The sequence below is a fragment of the Aptenodytes forsteri genome, unplaced genomic scaffold, assembly GCF_000699145.1.
Source record: "Aptenodytes forsteri isolate BGI_AS27 unplaced genomic scaffold, ASM69914v1 Scaffold15, whole genome shotgun sequence".
NCBI classification, from domain to species: domain Eukaryota; kingdom Metazoa; phylum Chordata; class Aves; order Sphenisciformes; family Spheniscidae; genus Aptenodytes; species Aptenodytes forsteri.
Window position 1 is genome coordinate 107,648 of NW_008795129.1, and position 25,490 is coordinate 133,137.

The 25,490-nt window shown below is 39.2% G+C and overlaps 1 protein-coding gene across 1 annotated transcript in view; it reads left to right on the forward strand.

Moving 5' to 3' along the window:
• The window catches only part of DLG5 (discs large MAGUK scaffold protein 5), a 72,206-nt gene that overhangs the window by 8,533 nt on the left and 38,183 nt on the right, over nucleotides 1-25,490 (forward strand). Inside the window, exons 2-7 of the mRNA XM_009277626.1 lie at nucleotides 4,259-4,424; nucleotides 9,721-9,864; nucleotides 12,553-12,736; nucleotides 16,309-16,568; nucleotides 20,536-20,848; nucleotides 24,845-25,075. Coding sequence (XP_009275901.1) covers nucleotides 4,259-4,424; nucleotides 9,721-9,864; nucleotides 12,553-12,736; nucleotides 16,309-16,568; nucleotides 20,536-20,848; nucleotides 24,845-25,075 — 1,298 coding nt within the window. The remainder of the gene's footprint in view (nucleotides 1-4,258; nucleotides 4,425-9,720; nucleotides 9,865-12,552; nucleotides 12,737-16,308; nucleotides 16,569-20,535; nucleotides 20,849-24,844; nucleotides 25,076-25,490) is intronic.

Sequence of the window (25,490 nt, forward strand, 5' to 3'; positions counted from 1 at the left end):
TGATAACTTCTGATACGTAATCCTGTTCTAGTCCTTATAAATTATTGAAAGAAAGTAAATATTTTAGCACACATTTTCCTACAGCAGGCATAAGTCTTTACTCCCCACCCTTTCCTGAGCTTGGGGAGAAATCCTGTTGATCGTGCTTCGCAATACATCTTGCAAGTCTTTTTTTTTAATGTTGTCTGTCATGATTTACAAGGCCATAAAGAAATAATATTCTGAACATCCCTGTTGATTTTATTTTTTTATGAAAGAAAGCAGTGAAAAAGGATTGACTGTACAATGAATAGTCTCCTGTTTGTTTGCAAGCAAAAATTGGCACAAATTTCGAAGATGGGTTTAAAAAATCATCATAAAATCCAGGCATTCTGTTAGCTTGTGACAGATTGCCTTTTGAATTAGTTGAACCTGTCATACAAGTGTATTTCTCAGAGTAATGGATTTTTTATAATTCAAAAATGTTAATGGCATTTCTTAAAAGTAGCTGTTTATGCATTGGTACCCATTTTCCCACCTCAACATTGTATTGATTCGGCATTATGGTACATCTTGGTCGGTTTAACAAGTTTCCCAGCCCTGTTTCTCTTAAAATGTTCTTTTTTTCTTCAAAAAGCATGCTACCCCATCCCCAAGTATCAAGCTAACGGAGCAGTGGCTTCTGTGTGGCTGTATAATCTCTTCAATCAGTGATGATTAGAGTAATCATCAAGAGTTGTATTTGGTATGTACTGCAATGATGGATCTTTGTGGTTTCTGCGAAGTCCGGCATTTGGACTATAATTACGGAAGATGTGATTGCTCCAGCTTCTGTTTTTAAGGTTTTTCTTTTATGAATGGAAATCCTGCAAAGATCTTGCTTTAGATTAAGTCAACGCGTGCTCGGGACCTAACGCATGTACTGCATTATGGGCAAAACGCCTTCTGCCCCCGCGACAGCATCCCTGCTGTTAGGCTGTTCCCGGCGTCGGTGGAGCGCTGCTTACCCGGAGGCCGGCCAGGGAGGTGACTTCCATACCGTTGGGTTCTCAGAGGCCAAGCGTGGCTCCCGTGAAAGATGAGTCGTGGGGCTTACTGAAGCAGATGGATGAGTTGCACTTGGCAGGGCAGGCAGTAAAAACATTTTCACAAATCCAGGTTGTCTGAGAAAGCAGGTGAGTTACTGAAAGGTGGCATAATTTGGATAATGGAGATTTAGCCTTTAGGCTTGTACATTTTAAGACCGGTTTGACTGGTTGAAGTGCAGAAAGGAAGTACTGTTGTGTAAAATACGCAGTCAGATGGAAAAAGAATACAAAGCTGGAAGCACAGGTCACTTTCCTTCTACTGCATCAGGATGTCAAATGCAATAAAAGGCTTTTAGCATTCAGCTATAAAAGCCCCTTTAAAGGAAATGAAGGGTATTGATTTTTTCTGATGGAAGAGGAGTTTACTGAAGTTTTTAGCTTTTTTTTTTTTCTTTGAGCACCCACAAATCTGATCTAACATGTATGAGACCTTTTGTGCAGCTATTGAAAATGTAAGGTTGTTAGTAAATCAAGCGAAGATCAACTCTTGGACTTTTTTTAAGGATAAGAGGGGGGAATATCTGGATCGTATTGATCTGTGTTTTTACAGCACTTAAAAGGCATACATCTCTTGGCTGGTATTACGCGTTGACAACAATATCATTGCATTTGGGATGAAAGTATTTGTTGATGTAACAAGTGACAAGTTAATGAAAAATAACCTTTCCTGGTACTAAGACGAATGGCTTCACGTTAGTCAAGAAAGCTTCTTTCCTAAGGCTAATTGGCTTGTCTTTATTTAAGGCAGCCTTGTCTTGCTTGGCACAGTTTTGGGACTGTGTGCACGAATGCTCTCGCCTGAAGATGATTGTCACTGGGATGTTGTCAAAGCTGGGGGGGGGAGGAAGAGGTGGAGGAGCAGAGGTATAACTGTTACCTCCTTTTACTATGTTTGAGATTCCCAGAGCAGCCGTTGAATGCTTGTGTAGGGCGTGTGTAGCGGACGCTGTCCGTGGGACTGCTGTTGGGGTTAACGCTGATATTAGTGACGGAGTATTGCTGATCCAATGCCCTTTCCTCCATGTACAGCACACCAGCCTTCCTGATTTATCTCCTCCTTCCTCTTGTGCCCCTCGCATGCTGTTCATCTGTTTTGCTCGCAAGCAGCCCCAGGATGACAGATAAGCTTTTGAACTTCTCTGTCAGGGTGAGAAGGGGACTTTTTCAGTGTTACGCATGTTCTGATGTGTCAGCTCAAGTGAGAGGGTGCGCAGGTTGCCACTGAATTTACCCAAGACCATGCGGCCTGTCAGTACCTGAATTAGGTTTGTTTGCCTTGACCTTTTCATTTGTTTATGAAATTCCCTGCTCATTGATGTGTACAAACTACTGCAGATGAACACATAATCTGAATTTTTTTTTTATCTGTCCATTTGGGTTTTTTCCCCTATTTATTCCCTATATCGTGAGCCTAGGATAGTGCATTTGTATTATTACTGGTTTCTGTATAATCTTGCCTTAAAAATTATGTAGAATGGTTCTTATCTTAGAAAAAGAAAGGATAACTGCGTTTTAAAAGTGTGAGATCCTTAGTCCGTATGGATGAAGGGGCTCCATCTGGATGGAGGAGTGAAACAAAGTAGTAGGAGAAAGGCCAACTGCAGCCTCCATTGAGAATTCTTTTGAGCGGTGTCAGTTTGTGCCTTTCTGCAGAATGCAGGCTGTTCCTGCCATTTTTTATTTCTTCAGTTTGCTATTAGAGCATTTACATACATTTATTATGCAATAGGTGGAGTAAAAGAACAGTCTGTGCTCATAAATTCTCATAAAATTACAGTAACAGCTGAAGGGAATAAGAACAAGGATCCTATTCTAGATGCTGTATGTATGATAGCCCTCACCCTGCAGTTATTTTGGTGTGGGAACTTAAAAGCACAGGTAGTTCTACTTAAAAGTTGGAGGGAGTTTTTGCGTTCTGGAATACCTTCCTGAACTGGGTTTAGAGATAAAAAGCCAATCCTTGCAACTCATTAGCATTTGATCAGATGAAATGACTTTGTTTGAAATTCTTTCTTTGAAAAGGCAGTGATCAGAGGGCATTATTTTACTTTTGTATCTTCTGTTTCTTGGTTTAAAAAAAAAAGGCATAATAAAGGTACATCCTAACAAGTTAATACGTATGTCAGCAGCTTGTTTCAAGTGTATAATTATGCAAACTATTTCTAGAATTTCTCTTTTGGGTAGAAAATAGTAATCTCCTGTATACATTTAGGCCTTTAACTTTCACATCTGTGACCTGTATCTTTGAGTTTGCTCTCGTGTCTGGGATTGACATGGGCAGAACTAAAATTACAGTTGAATTAATTGTCAGTATATTGTGAAACATAATATACCACACTCTCATCTCTCAGGTGGAAGAACACCTCTTTGTATTGGTATAGCTGTCTGAGAAGACAGTAGGCATCATCATTTATCTCTGATATTAAGAAAGCTGAGAATTAAAAGATCCCACGAAACTCTTTAATGTATGACTGCCCCTTAGAGGAAATTTGATGTGTAGTCCAGCTGCAGTGATTGTAACGCGCTCATTGTAGCCAACGTTGTCAAAAATGAAGCTCATTTCTCCTGATTTGTTGGCAAGTCAAATCTTTAACTTCACATACTGGACTGATAAACCGTGACATGTGAAAGCATGGAATTGCGTTAAAAATAAATGTTGGCAGTAGCACACAGCAGAATAGTATGTCTGTGCTGTGCTAGATAAAGGAAGAGGAAAAGAGCCCCTGTGCTGTAACAGTTTCTCTGCTGTCGCTGGGGTAGGTTGATGTGGGTGGAATTGATTTTTTTTTTCTTTTTTTTTGAAGCAAGAACATGGTTCTTTATTGGAAATTTGGAAATAACTTTGTACCTACGACTTCTGTCGCGATGGTAGTTTCTGAGGTCTTTGCAATTGTGACTGCAAACTTGCCTTGCCTTTTAGGCAACTTGTAAGTTCACGAGTAAGCAAGGAACCTACTCGTGCATACTAACTTGCAACACAGGTAGGGCCTTTCTGCTAGCATGGGGTCCGTCTGAATTGGAGTTATTCTTGTGTCAACTCTGATGAAAACTTTCATGACTTGTTTCATTTTTGAACAGGATTCTGCAACCAAAAATACAGGTTTTTTTGAAATGAGTGTTAACTTCTTTAGTGAAATTGTATCGTTCTTTTGAGGAGTTCTCTGACTGCCAATTATTTATCTCTTGGTCAGGTACGACTGGTAAAGCATCATCTCCACCACCTGTAATAGACACGAGACAGATGAGCGAGAAGCTGGAGACGATATTATATCAGCTCCGTCAGGTAACTCGTGAGAGGGATGAGCTGCGCAAGCGACTTGCACTTTCATCTCCTGGATCAACTTTTGATGACTGCAGGTAAAAATAAAGGAAATGTAACGTTCTAATTTAGTCCTCAGTAGTGTTTTCAAGTCTCTGCTGTAAAGCAGCAAGGATATTGCAATGTATATATGTTGCTTGTAACCTACCTGCATCCTGGTGATGTGTGTGTACGTACGTGGCTACATGCAGGTTGTCAGAGCTGCCTGTTGAATGCCTATTCCCGCTTTCTCCAGCAATTTTGCTGTGGGAATGAGGGGAGTAGGGCTCATCTCTGTGTTGAGAGAAGAAAGCAAACAAGTTGTTCAGGCTTCCCGGGTTATGTTGTGGGCAGAGAAAGAAGACAGTGGCTGAAGCCTTTGCTGGTTTGAAAGCAACAGAGAAGAAGAACGGGAAATAGCTCTGAATACTTGGCTGGAGGACAGAAATTAGGAGAGGAAAAAAATCTCAGCTATTACTGTGCTTCTTCAAAGAGAGAGAGGTTTGGACTTCTGTTGAGGGAGTAAGTGGTTTTTAGGAGATATGCTGTCCGGTATACATGTATTGAGGGACTGTAGCGTTAACATGTTTAGAGTAAGGAACTCTCCTCCACCGAGAAGTTATGGGTGCTGCCAAATTAAAATCACGTGTTCAAAGTCAGTTAATGGCCAGCAGCCTTATGCAGCTCATTCTGATTTGAGGGTTGATAAGTTATGAGGAAGATGGTACTCAGGGAGTGTATGAGTTAATTGTAGATGAGGGTTTTATTGGGTAGGAAACAGAATTGGTTTATTTTAGAGGGTTAAAGATCTGCTAATGTTTACAAATGTGACTCTGGGCACACTGAGCAGGTACTTTTTGCCTGCAGTAAGCACATGTAAGAGAAATTTTTTGAACCTTAAAAAATTGTCTGTCACTGAATCTGAAATAAGAGGAAAGAAGAGATTTTCTGGGAGGTGTTGCCATGATGCATAGCTTCTCTGAACTTTAATGTTTCATTGTTGTTGTTTGTATCTGTTATTTCATCAGCTCTATCTACATGGTCAGGTGGTTAATCAAACTTTTTGTCCTTATGAGATAAGGTCAAGATTTGAACCAGTGAACTGGAATTGAGAGAATCTGGGCGTTTTATTCACTCCTTAGCTACCCATCTTCATGCCCCCTTCCTTCCCCCGTGAGTTCTGAGGGCTACTTTAAGAGCATTGTGTTCTATCTAAGGGTCTCCGAGTGTTGTGGGGATGGGAGAGGAAAAGGTTGTCAAATGTCAACATCTTTTGCATAGCTTCCAGTTACTTATTTAAACAGAGGGATTTCTTATTTGAAGTCACTAGAGCTTAGGCATTGAGGATTTTATAGCTTACAATCATGTTCTCCATAATCCAGGATGCTATTAATAAAGTTCTGATGAGCTGTCCTTTAGACTGGCCTAGTTTTTGCTCTTTAATTGTCAAATCAATCTTCTGCTGCCAGTGTAGAATTTGTATGTTGTGGAAAATATAAATGTTTACAGCTTAAAGAACAATTAGTCAAAATAAACGTTGCATTTGGGCAGTGCTCGGACAGTGTATGTTAGATGGAGGATGCTGCCTTCCAAACAATTAAATATTTCAAGAGTGGGAAATGAATGAAGACTATTAGTTGACATTTTCTTCCTTCAGTAGAAAAGCAACTACTCCTCCCATCCACATACACATCTGTGGTTTTTGAAAGCTTGCTGGTATTCATTTTTTTTTTCACTTTGTTTTGCATTCTTTCCTCATATAAAACTAATCTTCAGCCTTGCAGGAGTCAAAGCCCAGACATTGCAAACCGTTAGGCTGAAGTGTGAAAGCTGAAAGATCATTATTTAGATGGTGACTTTTAGGACCCAAAAAGGGCTTTTGCTTTCCTGGCTGTGCGTGCCGCTTTAACCATGGCTGTACCCAACACAGGTGGTGTAGAGGCAAACCTTGACACGTCACGATGGCGTGCTTCAAAACAGTTGCAGCTCGCAACACATTCGTAGGCTGGGCTGCGCTGGCTGTGAAGGCTGGCAGTTGCAAAAGCGAGAGCTGTTTTCCAAAGCAAGCGTTGACTAAGTCTAGAGCAGTGGAAGAGGAGCCACAGAAGTGGATTGTGATGTGCTGAATCAGATGAACATGTGTCATCCTGCTGGACCAGGAGTAGGATGGCTCATGCTGTGCTTGTATCACTTGACAGTGACTGTATGCGTGCACGTGTTGTGGTGATGAAGCAAAGATTTGAGCAAATAAGTGTGCTCAAAGTGCATTTTATAGACTTAAACTTGCTATTCTTACTGCTTATGTAGTAGTAGAAGAGAACTGCAATACGGATAAACCCCCTGAAAACTTCCTCTGAGAAGAGACTGTTTTTTGAGTAATCTGTAATTGGTGGTGGTGGAATTGCAGTAGTAAATGAAAACAGTTTCAAGTTGTTGGGTAGACATTGCCCACAACGTTGGATCTGCCGTTGGCATTAGCTTTTGTGTCGGCATCAGATAAATGTAAATGTCAGTCTCGCTGTGGCCCTGATTTGTGCCCAGGGTAATTCCACTGGAATACAAAGGATTTTTAGAGTTGTTGTATGAATATCAGAAAAACAGTTGGACCTTTGACACTAGCATTTTAAATTTTGTTAATGTTTGAACCAATGCTTCCAAAATAGTAACTGACACCTCTCCTATATTGAAATCATAGTTTTCTGTATTTTTCTGAGGCATTTCAGCATAAAACTGTAGTGGTCTTACTTAAACAAGAGTCAACCACTACGTGCATTTGAATGGACTGCTTTTTTGCAACAGTCCTGATTTTTGACTTCTACCAATATCCCTCCTGTGCATATCCCTGTTTTTCTTGCTGAGACATAAACCCTTGGAACAGCACTGCGGAACATGTGGCCTTGGCTATCCGGGTGGTTTTTATTTCACGTAGATGAGCTAGAATGCAGGATGTTACTGGTGGTATTGTTGTTCCTTCCTCATTGTGTAGGTAGGCTAACTTCTGTAGTTACCTACATGGTATCCGTATGTTTATAGGTTGGTGGGGGTCGTCTTTGGTTGGTTTATTTGTTTTTTAGAATAATGCTAGTGTTACTTCAGCAATACATATGATTGATGTTAGACTTGTAGAACAAGTTCTCACCATAGCTTTGAGACTGACCTAATAGTTATCCTTTAGTAAAAATTCATACACTGAAATATTTTGCACGAATATGAATTTATGATTGCAAGCTTAATATGAACATGTGTTAATGGGTCTCAGTAAGCTTAACGCTTCAACTGAGAGTTAAACTGTGCTTCAATTAATGTTGTCATTTTAATGACTGGTGGACAGATGGTGTCTACGTTCAATAATTTCACCCTAAAGTCTAATTTAAATCAATAGTTGGGTTTTTAGCGATTCTGTCAAGGGTGTGAACATTTCAAATTGAGTTTTACTTACGCTAACTGGGGTTGTATTTTAAAAGAGTAACACTGCAGTGGTTGCGGTAATATGTCTGTAGCACTGTATGAATAACATACTACTACTTTTGGCACCCCTAAACAGTGAATTTAAAAAAAACCCTAAAAGACATCCCCATAGATGCGACTTGAATATTTGGTTACTTTGTATGAATTTGGCTTTTAATTGTTGCTAAAGTCTTCCAGTCAAGGAAGGGTTTTTTGGTTTTGTTTTCCTCAGGAGCACTTCTCTGGAGAAAGGAGAAAAAGAGGAATTACAATTGAAGGTCTTACTACTCAGCAACCCAAATGCAACTGGGTTGCTAAAAAGCACCTTCATGTCATGTGCACGCTCCCTCAAAGTCTGTGAATCAGATGTGGCTGGCTTTTTTTTTTTTAATAACCACTGCAGCAGTGTGAAACCATTTTCACTTTGATTCAGTTGCCAGCTGTATTTCGGTTCCAAAATCCATGTTGCTGTTTTTGTATGGAGCAAAGAGAATTCTGATTGCTTTTCAGGCTGCGCTTACAGCGAAGCCGTTCGGGAGGGAGAAAGGGTGTTCCGTGCAGCAACGGCACAAATCTGGTACAAGAATAAACAGAGTCAAATGAGAAAGCAATTGTTTTCTTTTTGTTTGGGTTTTTTTCCCCCCCCATTGCCTGTGGAGTTATGAGAGACTCGGGAGATGACACCGGGACAGCTTGTCAGAAGCTTAATTTTGAAACTAGAAAATTCAATGGTGCAAAAATTTTGTGACTGTGTAGAGGAGGAACAGTTCAATTTAGAGTCTCTTTTAGAAGCTTAGTGCTTCAAAACAAGAAGACGTAATCCTGCTAACCTAGTTTCTAGCATGATTTGTGATTCTTCTAATAAATAAATAAAGGTATCATGTGCAGTGACCACACATTGTAGACATAATCTGTGTTGGTCAATTGCTTGACAAGGTAGCTTATTTTAGAAAGTTTCTCCTCTCCCAGTCATCCTGATAGACTAAAAAAAATTTCAGCCAAAAATTCTCTTTTGACTGACTTTGGCTTTCACTTTGTTCAGTTTACTGAAAATTGCTTATTGGAGATTATATTGTATTGGAGATTCCTAGTAATTATTTGAACAAAATTTGGGTTATCTTAGGAGAACGTGAGGTAGATTATGACATGTTTTCTCATTTGTTTATAGTAGTTTAAAAGAACATGGTAACACTCAATCAGATATGCAATTCAGCAGAATGACTTGGTCAAATTAGTTAAATTCAGTGCCCGATGAGTCAAACTGCCCGAATTCTGCCGGCACAGATGCGTGCGCGTGGTGTCCCATTGAAATTCTTTCTCTCAACCCTAATGCCGACTTTCCTAGGGAGCTGTAGACAAGGTCCTCCAGCCGCTGCCTAGATGAGATGTTTTTCCCAGCCCGGGTCTCCATGCAGCCCCCACTTGACTTTGGCAGCCTCTTTTCAGCCCCGCTCTCGCTGCAGCTCTCTGCTTTTCCTCTGAGAGTTTTGACATGGTAGCACAGGAAAGCCGAGCGTGCTGTGATTGTCTTGTTCTTGTATCAAGTGACAGTTCTGCTCTGTGATACGGCTGCCCAGAAGAGAGGTACGTGCACGCTGGGGACTATTTTTGGCTGTGTTAGTGTTAGACAGAATTATCTCATTATTAGATGTTACGCTTCAGTATAAAAGTAATACAGGTTAAAGTCAGTGAATTTTTGTTTGTGGTTGCATCTTAATGTGAAGTGGTCAGTAGTTAAATTAAAGCATAATATAACCTAAGTATCAACAGTTGTGTGATACTATTTATTTATTGGATAGTAATTTCCCAGACTCTTCATTCTCTTCAGTAGCTGATGTTCGACTATGAATATGACTATTTGAATATGACTGTATGAATATGAATATGACTATTCTTTTTCCATGCTAGGCCTAGTCCAAAACCAAATCACGATTACGAAAGACTGAAGATCCAGTGCATGAAGGCCATGTCAGACCTACAGTCTCTGCAGAACCAACACACCAAGACACTAAAAAGGTGTGAAGAAGCAGCAAAAGAGGCAGACTTCTATCAGTAAGTATTAGTAAAGCTGTATGAGTTAAGAGTTTACCAGTCTGTGCTAGATCATAAAATTTTAGAACGTGGTAATCAAATAATTTATTTTTTTTTAATTCTGTTTTTCCACTTTAATCGCAAGATTAACGTTTGCGTGCATCAGATAAAACATTTCTGGCCTACTTCAAATGATAAAGTATTGGAGTGCTTGTTTTATTTTGAAGAATTTGAGATAGAAATCCCTGATGTCTTGATGGGACACTGACAAGGAAAGCCTAGTTACTGATTTGCAATTACAATCCGGTAGTCTTACTGTCAGGCTGGAGGGCAGAATATAATTTGAGAGAATGTAATTTGTTACTGTTTTTTTAATAGGTTGTGATAGCTCTCACGCTGACTCGCGTAAGTTTTAACACAGGCTTAGACCAATTGTAAGCGTTTCTGAAAATGCAATAAAATAGGGAGAAATTGGTGAATATTTTTAGCATGTATTTCTGTTTAAAAAACAGTCATTGATGCAAGTAGGAACATGTTTTCTTCACTTGAAAGAAAGTCAGCTCAGAAATGGAAATCCAGATATATTCTTGGTTTGACGTTTATTTCCCTTAAATCTACACTATAAAATATGACTAGTATTTAATGACCGCATTTGTTTTCATTGGGGGCTGCTGGTTCTTACATAGCGCTTTCACCCACAACTCTTCAAGCCTTTAAAGATAGGCATCGTTTCCTTACATTCTTCTTCCAAAACCTGAAAATAGTATTAAAGATTTAGGTACGGCTTCTTTACTAGGTGCTTTATTCCTAGTTTCATTTGAGGATTATCAAGTACTTTAATTTGCTAGGGAATTCTGTGCAAAGCATTAGTGTTCTGTACATTGTAGCTGGATTTTTTTTTTCAGAGCTGAATTACCTATGTCCATCCAATGCTGACATGAAACACTTGTATTCTTTCTACTAAAAAATTAGTGTTTTGCTTACCTTATTCAGGAGTTCTATAGTCCGTGAAACCATACTGTGTTACACTCTGTTTATTTCAGTATTTTCATGATAGCATAAAAGGATTTGCCCTCTCATATGGGGAGAAAAGTGCTGAGGTTTAAAAGATAGAGTGATTGATTGAAATACTCAAGTATACCAAGAATATAGCCACATTCCTCAGAGACCAACAATTCAGGCTTCTGCAAAATGATGCAGATACACAAGTACAAGCTTTTGCGTTTACACTTGCTACAGACCGAGATTATCTGGTCAGAAGAAAGTATAGCATGTTTTAATTGATTCAGAGGTAATTCTTTTTATTATAAGAACTTATTTACTTGGTATTGAATAATTCAGTTTCCTACTTAAAACTTTAGGGAGGCTGAAACTCACTGTTGGAGTTTAGGTGCCCAAAACATGACACCACATGTTGAAATCCGCGCGTGCAATTCCTGTTCATCCTATGAGTAATTCTCAGGAAAAAGAAAGGAATTGAGTAGAATACGTTATTCAAATGTTATTTTCTCCTGCAGTAATTCTTAGAACCCCATGCTTTAAAAAAAAAAAAGTTACCATTCCAAAGAATTTATAATTTCCAACAAATATCTGAATAACAGATAACAGATTAATAACCTACATGTAAAGATTATGTGTATTTAATTGTGTGAATATAATTTGTCAAAATTTTTTTTTTTTTTTTTTTTAATTTTTATTAGCAGGTTGTCCTAATTTTAAGAAAGACTTCTTTTTAAATGCTTTGGGTCATTCTGTGCAGGAAATGTTAGTATTTCACTTCATATGGAAGGAATATAAAGTATCTTAAAATGTAAATTGATTCTATTGATTTCTGTGTGTTATATGTGTTCTTTTAATAAATACGGACTTTAAACACTTTACCAGCAGGTGTGAGAGTTCAGTTTGAATCATTCTGTTTCAACAACAAAAATACTTGTCAGTATCCAAATGTCACTCTTTATTTGATCTGTGGTAGTAAAATACATTCAGTTGATTTTTTTTGCTCTTTTTCAGCAGTGGTCTGGTCTAATTTTGGACTGCTACCTTGAATTACAATCTGAATGATAGCCTCACCATGTGGCTCTCAGTTGTTTAATTTTTAAGTGAGAGAGTGTATTTCTTTCAAATAATTATGGCTTGCGTAATGAAGTTTGGAGTAACTTTGGTAGCTTTTTACCTGCTTGAATGTAGTCGAAAAATACATAGTGTGTTTTGGTTGGTTGCTGGGGGTTTTTGTTTGTTTTTAAAACAACAGCACACAAGGAGATTTTTGCAGTTTTCCTCTGTATTTTGGTTAGCTGCTGCTCAGCTGAGGGGCCTAAGAGAAAGTGGAGGTGATTAGTTGGGATAATTCCAGTTATCTCCAGGATCATCTTATGCTCGCATTACACCATTTCTGTTTGTCTATCTGCTTGCTTTAAAATAGCTATGAAATGGCATTGATGGGCGGCATAAATCCACCATCTCTTCTGATGCTGTTTAAGAGTACTGTGTACTTTCATGTATTTTCATATTTATGTCCCTGTTTGTTTCTGATTTTTTTTTTTTTTTCTTCCCCCCCCCCCCCCTGCTGCTTGGAATACTCAAATATGCAGAATTGAGTTAGTTTGACCTGCTTTCTTGGTAGGAAACTCATGCTTGAGATGAATTAGCCCAGGACTTTGTCCTGGCAAGTTGGCCTCTAAGAGTGTATTTTGTGTGCCACGACAGCACCTTGCACAGTCGGCTGCTGAGCGACCAGTCACAGCTGAAGGAGGACATGGATACCTTGAAGAGGAAAAACACGCAGCTGGTGCGAGAACATAATCATCTCCAGCAGTCATGTGAGGAAATGAAGAGACTTCACGATGAGGATCAGAAAGAGATCACGGACCTGCGCAGCCAGCAGCAGCAGGTAGGCTACAGCGTGTCGTGTAAGTGCCAGAAGAGATCGTGAATTGCTCCGTTGATAAGTCAGTCAAGAAAACCGAACGTGCAGCGTCGCTGCCTTTTATGACTTACTCATTCAAAAACATCCGCCTTACACTGGACAGCACTAGGGGAGAAAATGAGATCTTGGATACTAACTGATTTTCTGTGTTAAGCTGGAAAAAAGAACGAGGGCTATTGAATATTAGGTGGTATTAGGAAATCTTGATGCAGAGATGAAAAAAATGTGCATGAGGAAGATTGTATATGCGTGATATTTTTTTTAAGTGGGCGGAGAGGCATCAAAATCCTAGCTCGAAGTTGCAAAGTGATTAAAAAGATGACTGTTTTCCTAGGGTATTTTATGGGACAGGGCTAGCTTTAAACTTGCATGCTATGTTTGTTTTTTGGAAAGTATCACAATAAAAAAATTGAGTAACAGATATGTGGGTTGTTTTTTGTTTGTCTTTTTTTTTTTTTAATTATTCTAGTGACACCATAACAGTTTGGGGAATGATTGAGCTTAAGTTTGGTTATTCAGGTTTGCAGATGCTATTCAGTTAGAACAAAGCTACAGGTTCATTAATGTTTTTGAACTTAAAACAAAAAAAGACAAGCTTTTCAGGAGGAGGTGGACGTTTCAGAGCTGTGTATAACAGGCTGTCTCTAGGACAACGTTGTTCACACACTCTGAAGAAAGAAAAGTAAGAGTAATAGTGAGGAGCAGCTGGTCCTATCAGATCCATGGTTCACCTATGGAAAAGTCTGGTCATTCAGTTAGAATAGTTACAGTAGCATGTGGAATGGTTAAACGGGGTATCTCAGCTAACTGTGTGTAGGCTGATTCACAGGGCAAACTTGCAAGTCAAACATTAGGCTTCAGAAGCAAAACCTATGCAAACAAAAATAATTATTTGCTAGGGTAGGAGGGGCAAAGGTTAAAGCAAGCTGGATGTGGTGAACGGCGCTTTAGGAGGTGCTTGAGGGCTGGTGCGAAGAGGAGCGAACATTTGTATTTCCTTTCGATCCCTTCCTCTTAACGTTATCTTGAGAGTTCTGCTGTGAAATGGTTTAGTGGCTTCGTTCGGAAGATGGCTGATGTTCCGTGTAGCAGAAATGGTTTGCTGTGTAAACCTGGGCAAATGGCTTAATTGTTCTGTGCCTCAGTTTCCCAGTCTGCAAAGCAGGGTTGTAAAACCTCCAAGAGAAGGCTATTGTATTTTGAAGTTCCGTCCTGAAGTTTGAAATTACCTGGCAGCACAGAAGGAGGCTGAAGTATCGCTGTCAGTATTTATTTAAAGAACTTCAGTCTCGTGTCAACCTCACGATTAAACCTTTAAAGAAAACCATGTATGTGACTCCTAATGAGAAAGTTGTGTAACTCCGTTTCTCAGCATGTCAGAGTGAGTCATGGTGTCTTGAAGGGGTGCCAAGAGTCTTATCTTGTCTGTGTCATTTCTCATCTGAATTAGTCTAACGCTATTTATGTAGATCCCTCTGACGTGTTGTTTCGTCGTCGGGCCGTAGCAAAGCACAACATCTCGGTGGCCTCAGAGAGCAAAAACTTTTCGATCGGGTTACTCTTCGTGTGGGATTGCCACGGATTTGCTGTGTAGCAGCTGACCAGCTTAAGTTTCTGCTGCTCGCATGTGAAGTTTCTTGTTGCCATGGCTGTCCTCCTCGGTCCAGCTGGGACTATTTACTTTTTCTCAGACTGGGATTTTGAATGGGAGGCCTTCCTTATTACACCGCTTCCTGTTCATGGCGTTTCCACCTCCCTCCCTCAAATCCCTGTTAGCGAGTTTATGCGGAACTCCGTCCAATTTCTAGTATATTCGTCCTTCTTTAGTCATTTAGTGTGTTTTCAGCAAAAAGACATTCCGTATATGCTTTAGACAGCGCGAAGTGGTTTGTTTCTGTTTGGATTCTCAAATACTTGGTTCTCAAACGCTGTTCTCAGAATGCTTTGGGAAGTAGTCTTCAGGAAAATGGCTCTCTTGAGAGGGTTTGAATCAACATGAGTTTACACTTTACGTATGCCTACAGTTTATCACGTGGTTAGCATATCTGAAACGGTTCACTGAAGCATGCTAGCTAATCATGGGTCCAACTCTGTGCGGGTTGTGCTACTGAATCCACTGAGGATAGGGGTGTCTGTGGAAATAGCCGTGCCAATGAGACTCTCGCCAAAGCGCAGCCTTGTTCCAGGACCGCTTCATGAACAGTAACTCGCTGCTTTTACGTATCTCGGCTGGTTAAAGGAGACCAGCGTCAGGCTGAAGAACTCTGTCTCTCTCATCTTGCCTGTGTAGAGAAGTGGTTTCCTGACAGCGACGGTTGTTATCCGCTACCTGTGGGCAGTGAGTATCGGGCAAAGAGCGGGCAGTTTCTTTCGGTCTCCTTTCCTTTTGGTCTGCAGGCATCCGGGTTCTTCCATGTTCAGGAACTGGTCTTTACTCTGAATATAAGACACAAAAGAAGATGAGGAGCCAATTTGTGCATATAGAGTAGTTGCTATGTGTTTGGTTTCAACTTTTTATAGAGCTCATGTTTTCCGTCTTTTTTTCCTTCTACTTTTTGAATACTTCTTATTTTCAGATAGTTAGGGACGTACCTTTGTAGGCTAATGTTAAGATTATATAAATTCCTGGCACCTCTGTATATAGAGCATTTCTGTTTCTTCCCACTGCTCTATCAAGGCCAAATTTCAATTTAAAGGACAAAAACAGAAAAAATTAGCATAGCATTAAAAAAAAAAAAGGGGGGGGGGGAAGGAAAGGCCTCAGGTCAGGCACTTTTTTTTTTCCTTTTGAGAAGGAAGGAGGACTAGATTTGCTGAAGCTCATTAGGGGATTTCTGTTGTTGCTGGTCATTTATCACCAACGTTGCTATTTACAACAAGATTCTTATGTCAATGGAAATTAATTTGAAACTAAGATTCAGGTCAGACTTTATTCATGTTTAAATGGATTTTTCTCTTCCTGCTCATATTTTATGGATAGCTTTTGAAACACAAACCTCCGTGGTTAGTTCCCAGATGAAATATTGTGTGAATATTAAAATATATGCCTAATGTATATTTAGGGTAGATTTTATTCTCTTGAAGTTTTAAATTATTTAATTTGTTCATGGAGGATACAGGCAACCTGTCATGAATGCCACCTCGTGGTCATTTCCTAAATTACAGCTATCGTCTTGGTCATCAAATAACGATTGCCTCTTGTTAAAACTACAAAGTACTTCGAAAAACAACGTGAGTTTAATAACTGTTGGTAGCAGTTACCATTAGAGAGAGATTTTCATAAACTTGTGCACTCTAAGTTGTGATAAAGCAGATTTTTTTTTTTTTCCCCCCAGTTAACATTAAGCAGATAGAGTAATGCTTAGGGTAACAGTAATGCTTAAAAGAGGCTCAGTGTTTCCTTAGTCATTAAAAAGAACTATTATTAAAATTGGTTAATATTTTTTTTAATATTGTTTCTGATACATATTTTAAATCAAATTTATTGAACTTACTAAAAACTGAGTTTATTAATACAGTTTCTGGCATTTTTTTAGGTTATGAAGCAAAATGGGTCATCAGAGATATTAAATAAACTTTATGATACGGCCATGGACAAGCTAGAGGGTGTGAAGAAGGATTACGATGCCCTAAGGAAACGGTACAATGAGAAGATCGCAAGTCACAATACAGATCTGAGCCGCCTAGAACAGGCTGAGGAGGAGAACAGACGTCTTCAGAAACAGATTGACATGTTAATGAAGCAAAGGGACACAGCAATACATTTTCAGCAGCAATATTCGACCTCTCTTAGAAGGTATAATCAGGTTTTGATCCCTTCAGATACGCTGTGAAAGCAGTAACAATTCTCATGTAGCATCTTATTTTCTCTGTGATAGAATCACGAATACTTTTCTAACTTTTGTTTCTAAAATTTTTCTCCAGTGTATGTTATCTTGGTGTGAGGAGTAAGCATGCATTTCTATGTAAGATTTTCTGGAAGGTCCTAGAAGGTGTAATGGGGATGTTTATTTGGAGAAATGGTGCTTTTTCTTGAGAAAAGGATTTCCCAGTAAGGGTTTTGGAATTGTCTGAGGAATTTTAACCATTGTTTAGCTCGTGAGAAAGGGATAGTCTGCTTTTCAAGCTATGTTTATTCTTAGCTGCAGACACTGGAGTCAAATACAACCAAAGTTTTGTTAAACCTCAGACTTAGTGTTCCACACAAACTCCTCAATGGGTGGTGAGTCCATCAACGTATATATCTTTATTTAAATATAAAAAACAAGTCAATAGGAGGATATAATTTCTAAAAGGTGTTTAGCAAATGAAGATGTTCTCAAGCGTAAGTTAACTTTTCATGACATTAGAATTGCAGACTGTGTGGGACTCCGAGACAGAGCTTCAGGCTGGCAGCAGAGTTCACTGGATGCGCACGTCTGGGAGTCTCACTTGGCTGGGACGGTGCTGCTGCTGCGAGCAGCGCAAGTGCCAAAACAGAAGAGCACAGACACTATGTCACACCGCACTTAACCTCTCTCCGCTCCTCCTTGATACTAAGCCTACACAGATACCCGTATGGGGTAGGAAGAATGCCAATATACGTAAGGACTCCAAACAGCATCCGTGGACGTGTTGAGAATGTTTTCACTGACATAAGTTAGGGATAATACACAACTCCCACAGGCTAATGCCAAAAAATGTTGTTTTCCACATTGATAGACTTTTAGTATTTCAAAAAGGTGAGATTGAGCATAGATAATAATGTACACGTGAATAGCATGTACACAGTTGTGATACATCTAATTAAGTTATGGGAGAATATGAGTAATGAGAGAGTAAGTTATGTAACTTAGGCTGCCATGGATTCCTGGAAGTGAGGGAAAGCCTAATATATACTACAAGAAATGCTGCAGCCATGCTGATACATGCAGAAGCTCAACATACTTGTATTATGGCCTTGTGATTTAGGTCTCCTTTTTGAGGAAGGTGTTGTTTGATACCGAGCAGAGGTTGGCTTTAAAATTTCATGAAAGATATTAATGTTCCTGTGAACCAGTGATCCAGCTAAATTAATGTAACTGAACTTCAGGAATTTTTGCCTTTTATTTGGTTGGCTTTGGGTCTGGACTTCTTTTTTACTTGTTTCTATTTATAGAAACCTTTATTTGTCTTATCTTTATACCCTTTCTTTGTATCCAAAACCTATTTCTCTGGGTGACTGACCAAAAATTTTTAAAATGTATTTCAGGTGAGTATAGTTTTCAGAATATAAGACTTAACAAACTTGCAGTTTGAGGATGAATGGGTCATAAATTGCAGCACTATTTTTTTTTTAAATTTTTTATTAATACCAAGTGTAAACACAGTCAAAATAGGTTTTAAAGAGAGCAGGAGGAGTAAGACTCCAATGGTAGCCCAGGTCTTATTTTGAATGAATCTTTGGCCTTAAAGAATATCAGAGAAGTGTTCAGCCTTTTTTCTTTCATCTGTGACACTGTCACAGTAATACACAGCATGTCAATGTTAACCAAGATGATTTAGTTGGTGAATAGTTTGCAGATTACAAATTAGCTGTACCGGCTATCGAATTCCTCTGTGCTAAACCTTACCCTACACGTGTGTCTCTGCATTTTGCACGTGGGCTATGGCACTTGGACAGATCTGCCCGTAGTTTGCAATTGCGTTGAATACAAAGCAGGTAGTCCTGGTGAGGGTTCTTTTCAGTGTTGGTTGCTCCTTATAAACCCATGCTTACTGCTACTGACCCATCTAACCCTGCTGCTTGCAATCCATTCACAACAGTTGTTAGAAATGGGCTTTCTCTACAGAAGGCATCTGTGAAAATGTGATCCAGCTGCCTGTATTTCCTCCTTGGGAGGCAATGCAAGGTCAAGCAGGACCAAGGTTTTTCAGCTGGAACTTTGCTTTCAGGTTTTCACGCAGGTTTTATCACTATTTAATATGAATGTCCCCCTATGGCAGAGACTTTCCTTTCTGATCAATTCCTCATGCTAGTATGCTTGTTGTGGCGTGGTTTTTTCTGCTGGTTTTTTTCCTTCCTTACTGACGACATTTTTTTTTGTTTGGCAAACGTTGCCTTAAATCTTTTCTCCTCCCCTCTCTCCTGTATCTTCCCAGTGTTGTCCTTGATTTGACCCCCGAATAGTTTTCAAATGTACTGTGGGTTCTTACATGGCAGTGAGGTTGTTTGGCATAGTCTCTATCTTAGATTTCTGATATATCCTTGTACTTCTCCTATAGTATATTCTTCTTACCTTCATGCTCACGGTTTTGAAAAGACAAAAGAAATTCAGATTGTAATATGTTAGATCTTCTGTATTGCCAGCCCGATGATCTCTTAAACTGAAGAGTTTCCCGAAAGGAGCAGGGTGATGGCTTTGGAATTACTTGCCGATGCCTCAGCAATGCTATGGCAATGCTTTGAATACACCGAGGCTTTCAAGGAAGTATTTGAAATTGAGTTTACAGCTCTCTCTTGGGAAAGGTCAGGCAACATGCTGGATTAGACAAGAAATTGCACTTTTAAACAGTGGGGGGGGGGGGGGGGGGGGAGGGGGGGGAGAGACAAAGTCTGCTAGAGGTTTGTGGGCACCTGAAATTTGGACAACCCTCAAAGTCCATCAGGTTAGGTACAGTGTTTCCATCAATGGCGTTTACCTGGGAGGTTTGGAAAAAACGTGCAAGGAAATCTTAGTGTCCAATTGTGGTAAAACGCTGCTCTCAGAAGTTCCTTTTCATACCCAATTGTGAATTTGTCTGTGGAATCAAAGTCTGCTAGAGGTTTGTGGGCACCTGAAATTTGGACAACCCTCAAAGTCCATCAGGTTAGGTACAGTGTTTCCATCAATGGCGTTTACCTGGGAGGTTTGGAAAAAACGTGCAAGGAAATCTTAGTGTCCAATTGTGGTAAAACGCTGCTCTCAGAAGTTCCTTTTCATACCCAATTGTGAATTTGTCTGTGGAATTATATTCCCACTTTTAAGAATGCTTTGTCAATATAAACACAAAAGTTACTACTTTTAAAATAAACTTTTTTATGTCCTTTTTTTGATTGTGCCATACTTCAGTAGGTTGTAGTGATAAAATGCATGTGTTTTCGTCTGTGTTAAATTTTTTAAAATTACTTTTGACAGCTTAAGATGTTTCGCATTTCAGTTTTACTGGATGACCTGCTGATGAAAACAAACAGTAATGTTTGAATTACCTGGTTTTAGTTCCATTGTCTGCATTTTTATTGTAAACCCACTTTTTTTTCTCCTCTAAATTGTCCATTACCAACCTTGTGGCATATTTGGGCATGTGGAAGTTCTGGTTTTTCCATTTTCTGCATTTGTTTCCTTTCTTCCCACATGCCTGGGAGTGTGTGTTGGGAGAAGGAATTAACTTCTAAGATGAGCAGAGCTCAACGCAATAAATAAGGTTAAACTTGTGCTATTAAATAATGGCAATGGTTTGCATTCCTTTTAGAATAATCTGATAGAAACTTACTTTTAATAATTAAACTAATTCTAAATTATTTCTAACAATTTTTATTGTCAGTTCCTTAAAGAGGTTCTCTAATATTCCTAAAGGTTCACTAATATTCCTAAGGCAATAATTAGTCTAACTTTTATTTTGCAGCACTGAGAGTACATTGTCGAAGCTGTCCTCTGCGGTTGTGTTTTACCAGTGCACACATTTGGTTGTCCAGCCAAATCCTTAATGTATGAAAAAGGAAAATGAGGAACAAGTATCTTATTGGCATTTCTGCTTGTTTTTAGATTTGAATCAGTACAGCAGGAACTAAGCAACGCCACAGCACAAAACAAAGAGTTGCAGAGGGAGATGGAGCGATTACAGTCGGAGGTGACAAGGTTCAAAACAATGCAGCTGAAAGCAGCAAAGGATGCAGAAAAATACAAGGAAGAAAGGGATTCAGTTTTCAATGAATACCGCCTCATAATGAGTGAGAGAGATCAAGTAATTAAAGAGGTAGATAAGCTTCAAACAGAGCTGGAGCTTGCGGAGTCCAAACTGAAGAACACTTCTTCTGAGAAGCGAGTGGCTAGTGAAGAGATGGAAGCTTTAAGACAGGTACTAACTTATTATTTCGATGGGGAAGGGAAATGGGTGTACATTGTTGATGCTAGAATCAGAAATGTATGACTGATTAATGGAAAATAGGAATGCACTGCAAAGAGGAAATTCCGTGCTGATGTTTTCTTACAGCAGTCCTTTTTACTATCAGTTTATTAAGGCTGCATGTTTGAATGGAGTACCTGTCAGTTGAAATTTGCTATTCACTTGACTTAATTCTGTTCTGCTGATTATAGATCCTTCCTTTACGGCATTAGTCTTCTATGCCTTTTCAAGTAATGCTCTCTGTAACAATATAGCTCTAAATATTCATTATTTTTAACTTCTAACCTCTACAGGAACCGCTGGATACTATCTGCTATGACTTAAGACGGTACATGATAAAGTAGTCTCAAATATTTACGCAAAGCCTGTGCTGACATGCATGTTCTTACTCATTTGCCCTCCTTCTGCCTTTAAGTTAAAGAGGATATTTTGAAGATTTTTTTCGCTAGAACTCAGGCATGCCTTAAATTGTGTGAAACCAGAACTTTGTATTTTTCAGCAATATGTTCTTGAAATGCTTATATCACAACCATGTTATAATGATGCTGTTCAGATTTCCAAAACACAATTTTACTGCTCGGTTTCATTTCAGCTGACATGCATTGACTTGACCCTTTGGTTTACAAATACTTAATTTAGCATGAAATAGATACAAGCAAATGTATTCCATTGCCTATAAATCTCATTTTACTTTTTTCACAGCATTACATTTGAACAAAATGCCCTTTATGGAAAAATTAAAGTGTGGAGCTCTTTTTTAAATCACACCATTGTTGAGGGACATAATGTGGATTGTGACATACGGCATTAGAGCTTTTAAAAATAATTAACTTCTGGTTTTAAGGATTCATAGTTTGCACCCCTGCGTATTTGCCAGCTAAGTAATTTAGCTTCTACAGTGAGTGAGGTTTTGAGACGTGTTTCATACCTGTTCTACTTTCATCAAAGCCATTAAGCCAATAGAAATGTCTGTTGTTGATTTCAGTGGAATCAGGGTAGCTGCTAAGGAATACAGATGGAAATGGCCACAATTAGTCGTTCTGCTCCAATTTGTTATATCTGTCATTGTGGCACTATGCGTAATTTGCCAAAGTGATTTAAGGGGCAGGAAATTGAAATTTTAAATACGCGGCTGCTCCCTCCTACCTAGATGACTTGAAGGGGTGTTTGAATAAGAACAGAAAAGAGCCTAGGACTGGTGAGTGAGATGCTGGCAGGGCACAGACATGCATTTTTCTTCACCCCCAGAAGTGGCCCATCAGAAGGCAGAAATCGCTGCTTCTATTATGTACTAAGAGGTGTAAAATAGCAGTACTGTGAGTTTTCTTTTTGTTCCTGTTTTCCTTTCCTGTAGCTATGACTCTTCTGCTTGTGGGCAGGTATGTTACTGTCTCACATAGTACTGGCTCGCTGCAGCTGCATTCAATGCATAAGGGATTTTCTAGTTCTGGCAAGGCAAATGCTTGAAAGGGTGAAAAAACGTATTGATCAAGTGATACGTTCACTTGAAATAGTATCCTGAAAAATGCCTCTACATAAGTGGGATTATCCCGTCAGTGAATAGTTGGTCTGGTGCTTGCCAAAATGTATCTTAACGGTGGGATTATCCCGTCAGTGAATAGTTGTTCTGGTGCTTGCCAAAATGTATCTTAACGTTCTTTGCTCTCCTTGTGATGTATAGCAGCTTTACGTGCCCTATTACATAGCACCCATTGACTGATTGAAACAGCATTGAATCCATTTAGGTCGTTTTAAATGTAGTTTCTTCCGTGAAACTTGTGTTTGCTAGTGTACCTTTTGTGTCCCAAAGAAATGCAAAAGCCACTGAAATGGAGAAGAGGTTGGTTGAGGTTGAAGAGGCAGTTCATCATGAGCAGTTGCTGATGAGGTCACTCAATCAATTTACTAGTTAGATATTTAAGCTTTATTGGTCACACATGCCCAAACATAATGAGTTAATTTACATCCAAAATGTCTGGCATTTATAGCTGATAGAAGAAATCTCAGGATTTTGCACCGTGGACAGTTTTGGATTAAGTTCTCGTGAGTTGGGCCACTCAAAGCTAGGGATTAGATGTTATAGATTTCCCCCTCTACTTGCCCAGTGGTGTTTTTGTTTGGCATAATCTTTTGCTCCAGCATATACTTAGAATGTCGTGTTTCATCTCCAGTGGTAGTCAGCTTTCCCCTCTGTTTAATAGACCTGTTGTATTTTATCCTGTATGAGGTCATTGCACTATATTCAGATGCGAGAACTTCCTTCAAACATAAGAATCCTTCACAAATTCGGAATCGTTCTTCAAACCAAACCACTCTAATGTTTCCAAACAGAAGCTGTTCTAATCAGCGCCAAATGGCACGTTGCCCTGTGCTGTCATGTTGTAATTTTGTGCAAACGTCACAGGAAAAAGACAGAGGTGAAATTTTACTACTGACCACCGGAGGCAATGGCTGCTCTTACTCAGATAGTTTATATCGAGCATGCTGGAATAAACTGTGGCAATGTGTATTTTTCCCAATCACCTTAAAGTACTGTAAACTCCTGTTTAACGAAGGGCTTCCTGGGAACTTTCCCTCTGCCTTGGTACTTGATGACTTTCATCTCTGCTGCATGCTGGAAAAGATTTAATGCTCTGGTGTAAGTTTTATACACACATTTGAATGCACATTTTATACAGACTATAGTTAAGCTGTGCAAAACGTTGCTTCCGGTACTAAAACTTGTCTGCACCACCAGATGGATCAGGGATTTCTCTCTTCAGAGCTACTGAGCAATGGAAGCTCTTATTGATGTTGAAAAAACTTGAGTGCTCTGGTAATTGCGATTCGCTGCTATGTTTAAAGTTCACGGAGTGAGTCATTAATTCTAGTGCTTGTCTGTGACTCTACAGCAAAAATCTGTTTTAATACCGTCGCAGAACTGTTTTAACAGCCTGACTAGCCTTAATTAGATGCCGTATCTCAAAAACAATTATGTTAGTACAGCAAAATGCAGTTGTCATCCATGCTTTAATTACTCAATCTTATTCCTTGCAAATTGTAGAGGGAAAATAGAATGGAAGTCAGTGTATGACATGGTGTCTTTCTATCCTTAAGTGTTTGGACCCTTTCCTTCTTTTGCTTTTCAGATGTCGGCTGTCTCTGGTAATCTTTTTGAGATCAAAACATCAATAGCTTCCAGCTAGGAGTGCCTGTATGTAGAAGGACTTCTTTGTAGCTGTTGGCTGAATGCGTCTAGAGAGCTGGACCGTCTAAAAATTTAGTGGCACGAAATTCAACTGTTTCAATGCCTTATTCTTCCAGTAGGAAGTCTAGTTTAAACTCTTTTAAAAGGACAGATTGTATTTTAGAGCTACATTTTACTCATCTTTATTATTATGATGCAGTTGAATTCCACATTTAGTAAGATGTACTGTCACTCTGCTTTACGGCATACTGTAGTTTTATCTCTGAACATTCTGTAGTTTGCACGTGGTGTCTTACTGGCACCTGACTTTAATGTCCCTTTAAAAGTTATGAGGAAGCTATAAGATACTTACGGAGCTGGGTTGTCTAAATTATTTCAGTCCTATAAAATCGAGGCAGTTGCTTAAAAATATTTGCAATATATTCTTACCCTTTGTCATATTTAAAGCCTTTTTTTCAAACACAAAGTCTGACTGGTTAATAACCTTCCCTCATTTAGGTTCCTCAAAACTGTGAGCGCTCCCAGATTCTTGCTTACTTTTGACATAGCACTGTGCTAATGTGATATCTTTAATACCACATTTAATATTTTTTGCTAGTACTTACTTGTATGTAATGTGAGCACAGTCTGTTCTGCTCCCATTTTTCAGAACATTAGTGGTAAACTGTCTGGGCTTTTAAGGTGTCAGTGTGTATCCAGTTGGAAAGATGAACTACTTCCTTCTGTACTTAACCTGCTGCAAACAATGGATCTTGTTTTAGGAGCTAAACTCAGCTCTAGTGGAAAGAGACCGAGCAATTTGTGAGAGGAACGAGTTGCTGGAAAAATACTGTCACGAAGTGAAGGACAAAGCTGAGGCCCAGAAGGAACTTGACCAAGCTTGCAAGGATATAGAGACAGTGAAGGAAGAAAGAGATGTTGCCAGGAAAGAGAGAACAGAAGCTATCATCCAGAGAGACCACCTGCTAAGGGAATATTATCAAGCCCGTCAGGTATTGCAAGTCTTCACAGATGACTTTTTCTTTCTCAGCTTCAAAGGGTCAGTAATTTTCAAGAGAGTAGTTAAAGGTCTGGGCGCATTGGGTGTCTTCCCCCTTTTCCCCAAGTCACTCTAAAATACCTGCATATAAACGCATGTACGTTCTTCAAGACGTAGTGACGGAACTGCTTGTTTGAAAGACATACAGTCATGCTTCGTATTAAGTTTCTGTTTGTAAAAATAAATGGCAAATAAAATATTGTGATCCGGCAGGTGGCTAGGCAGTTTATTACCTGCTGGTATGCTTGTTGCCATCTGTAATGCGTGTTGTTCGTGCCTGTGACCTGCTCAGGATGTTAGCTTTTTCTAATGCTTCGTAAGGGAAGTTAATTGAAGTGTGATTGTAAATTTTCTAACCTGTACGCGTT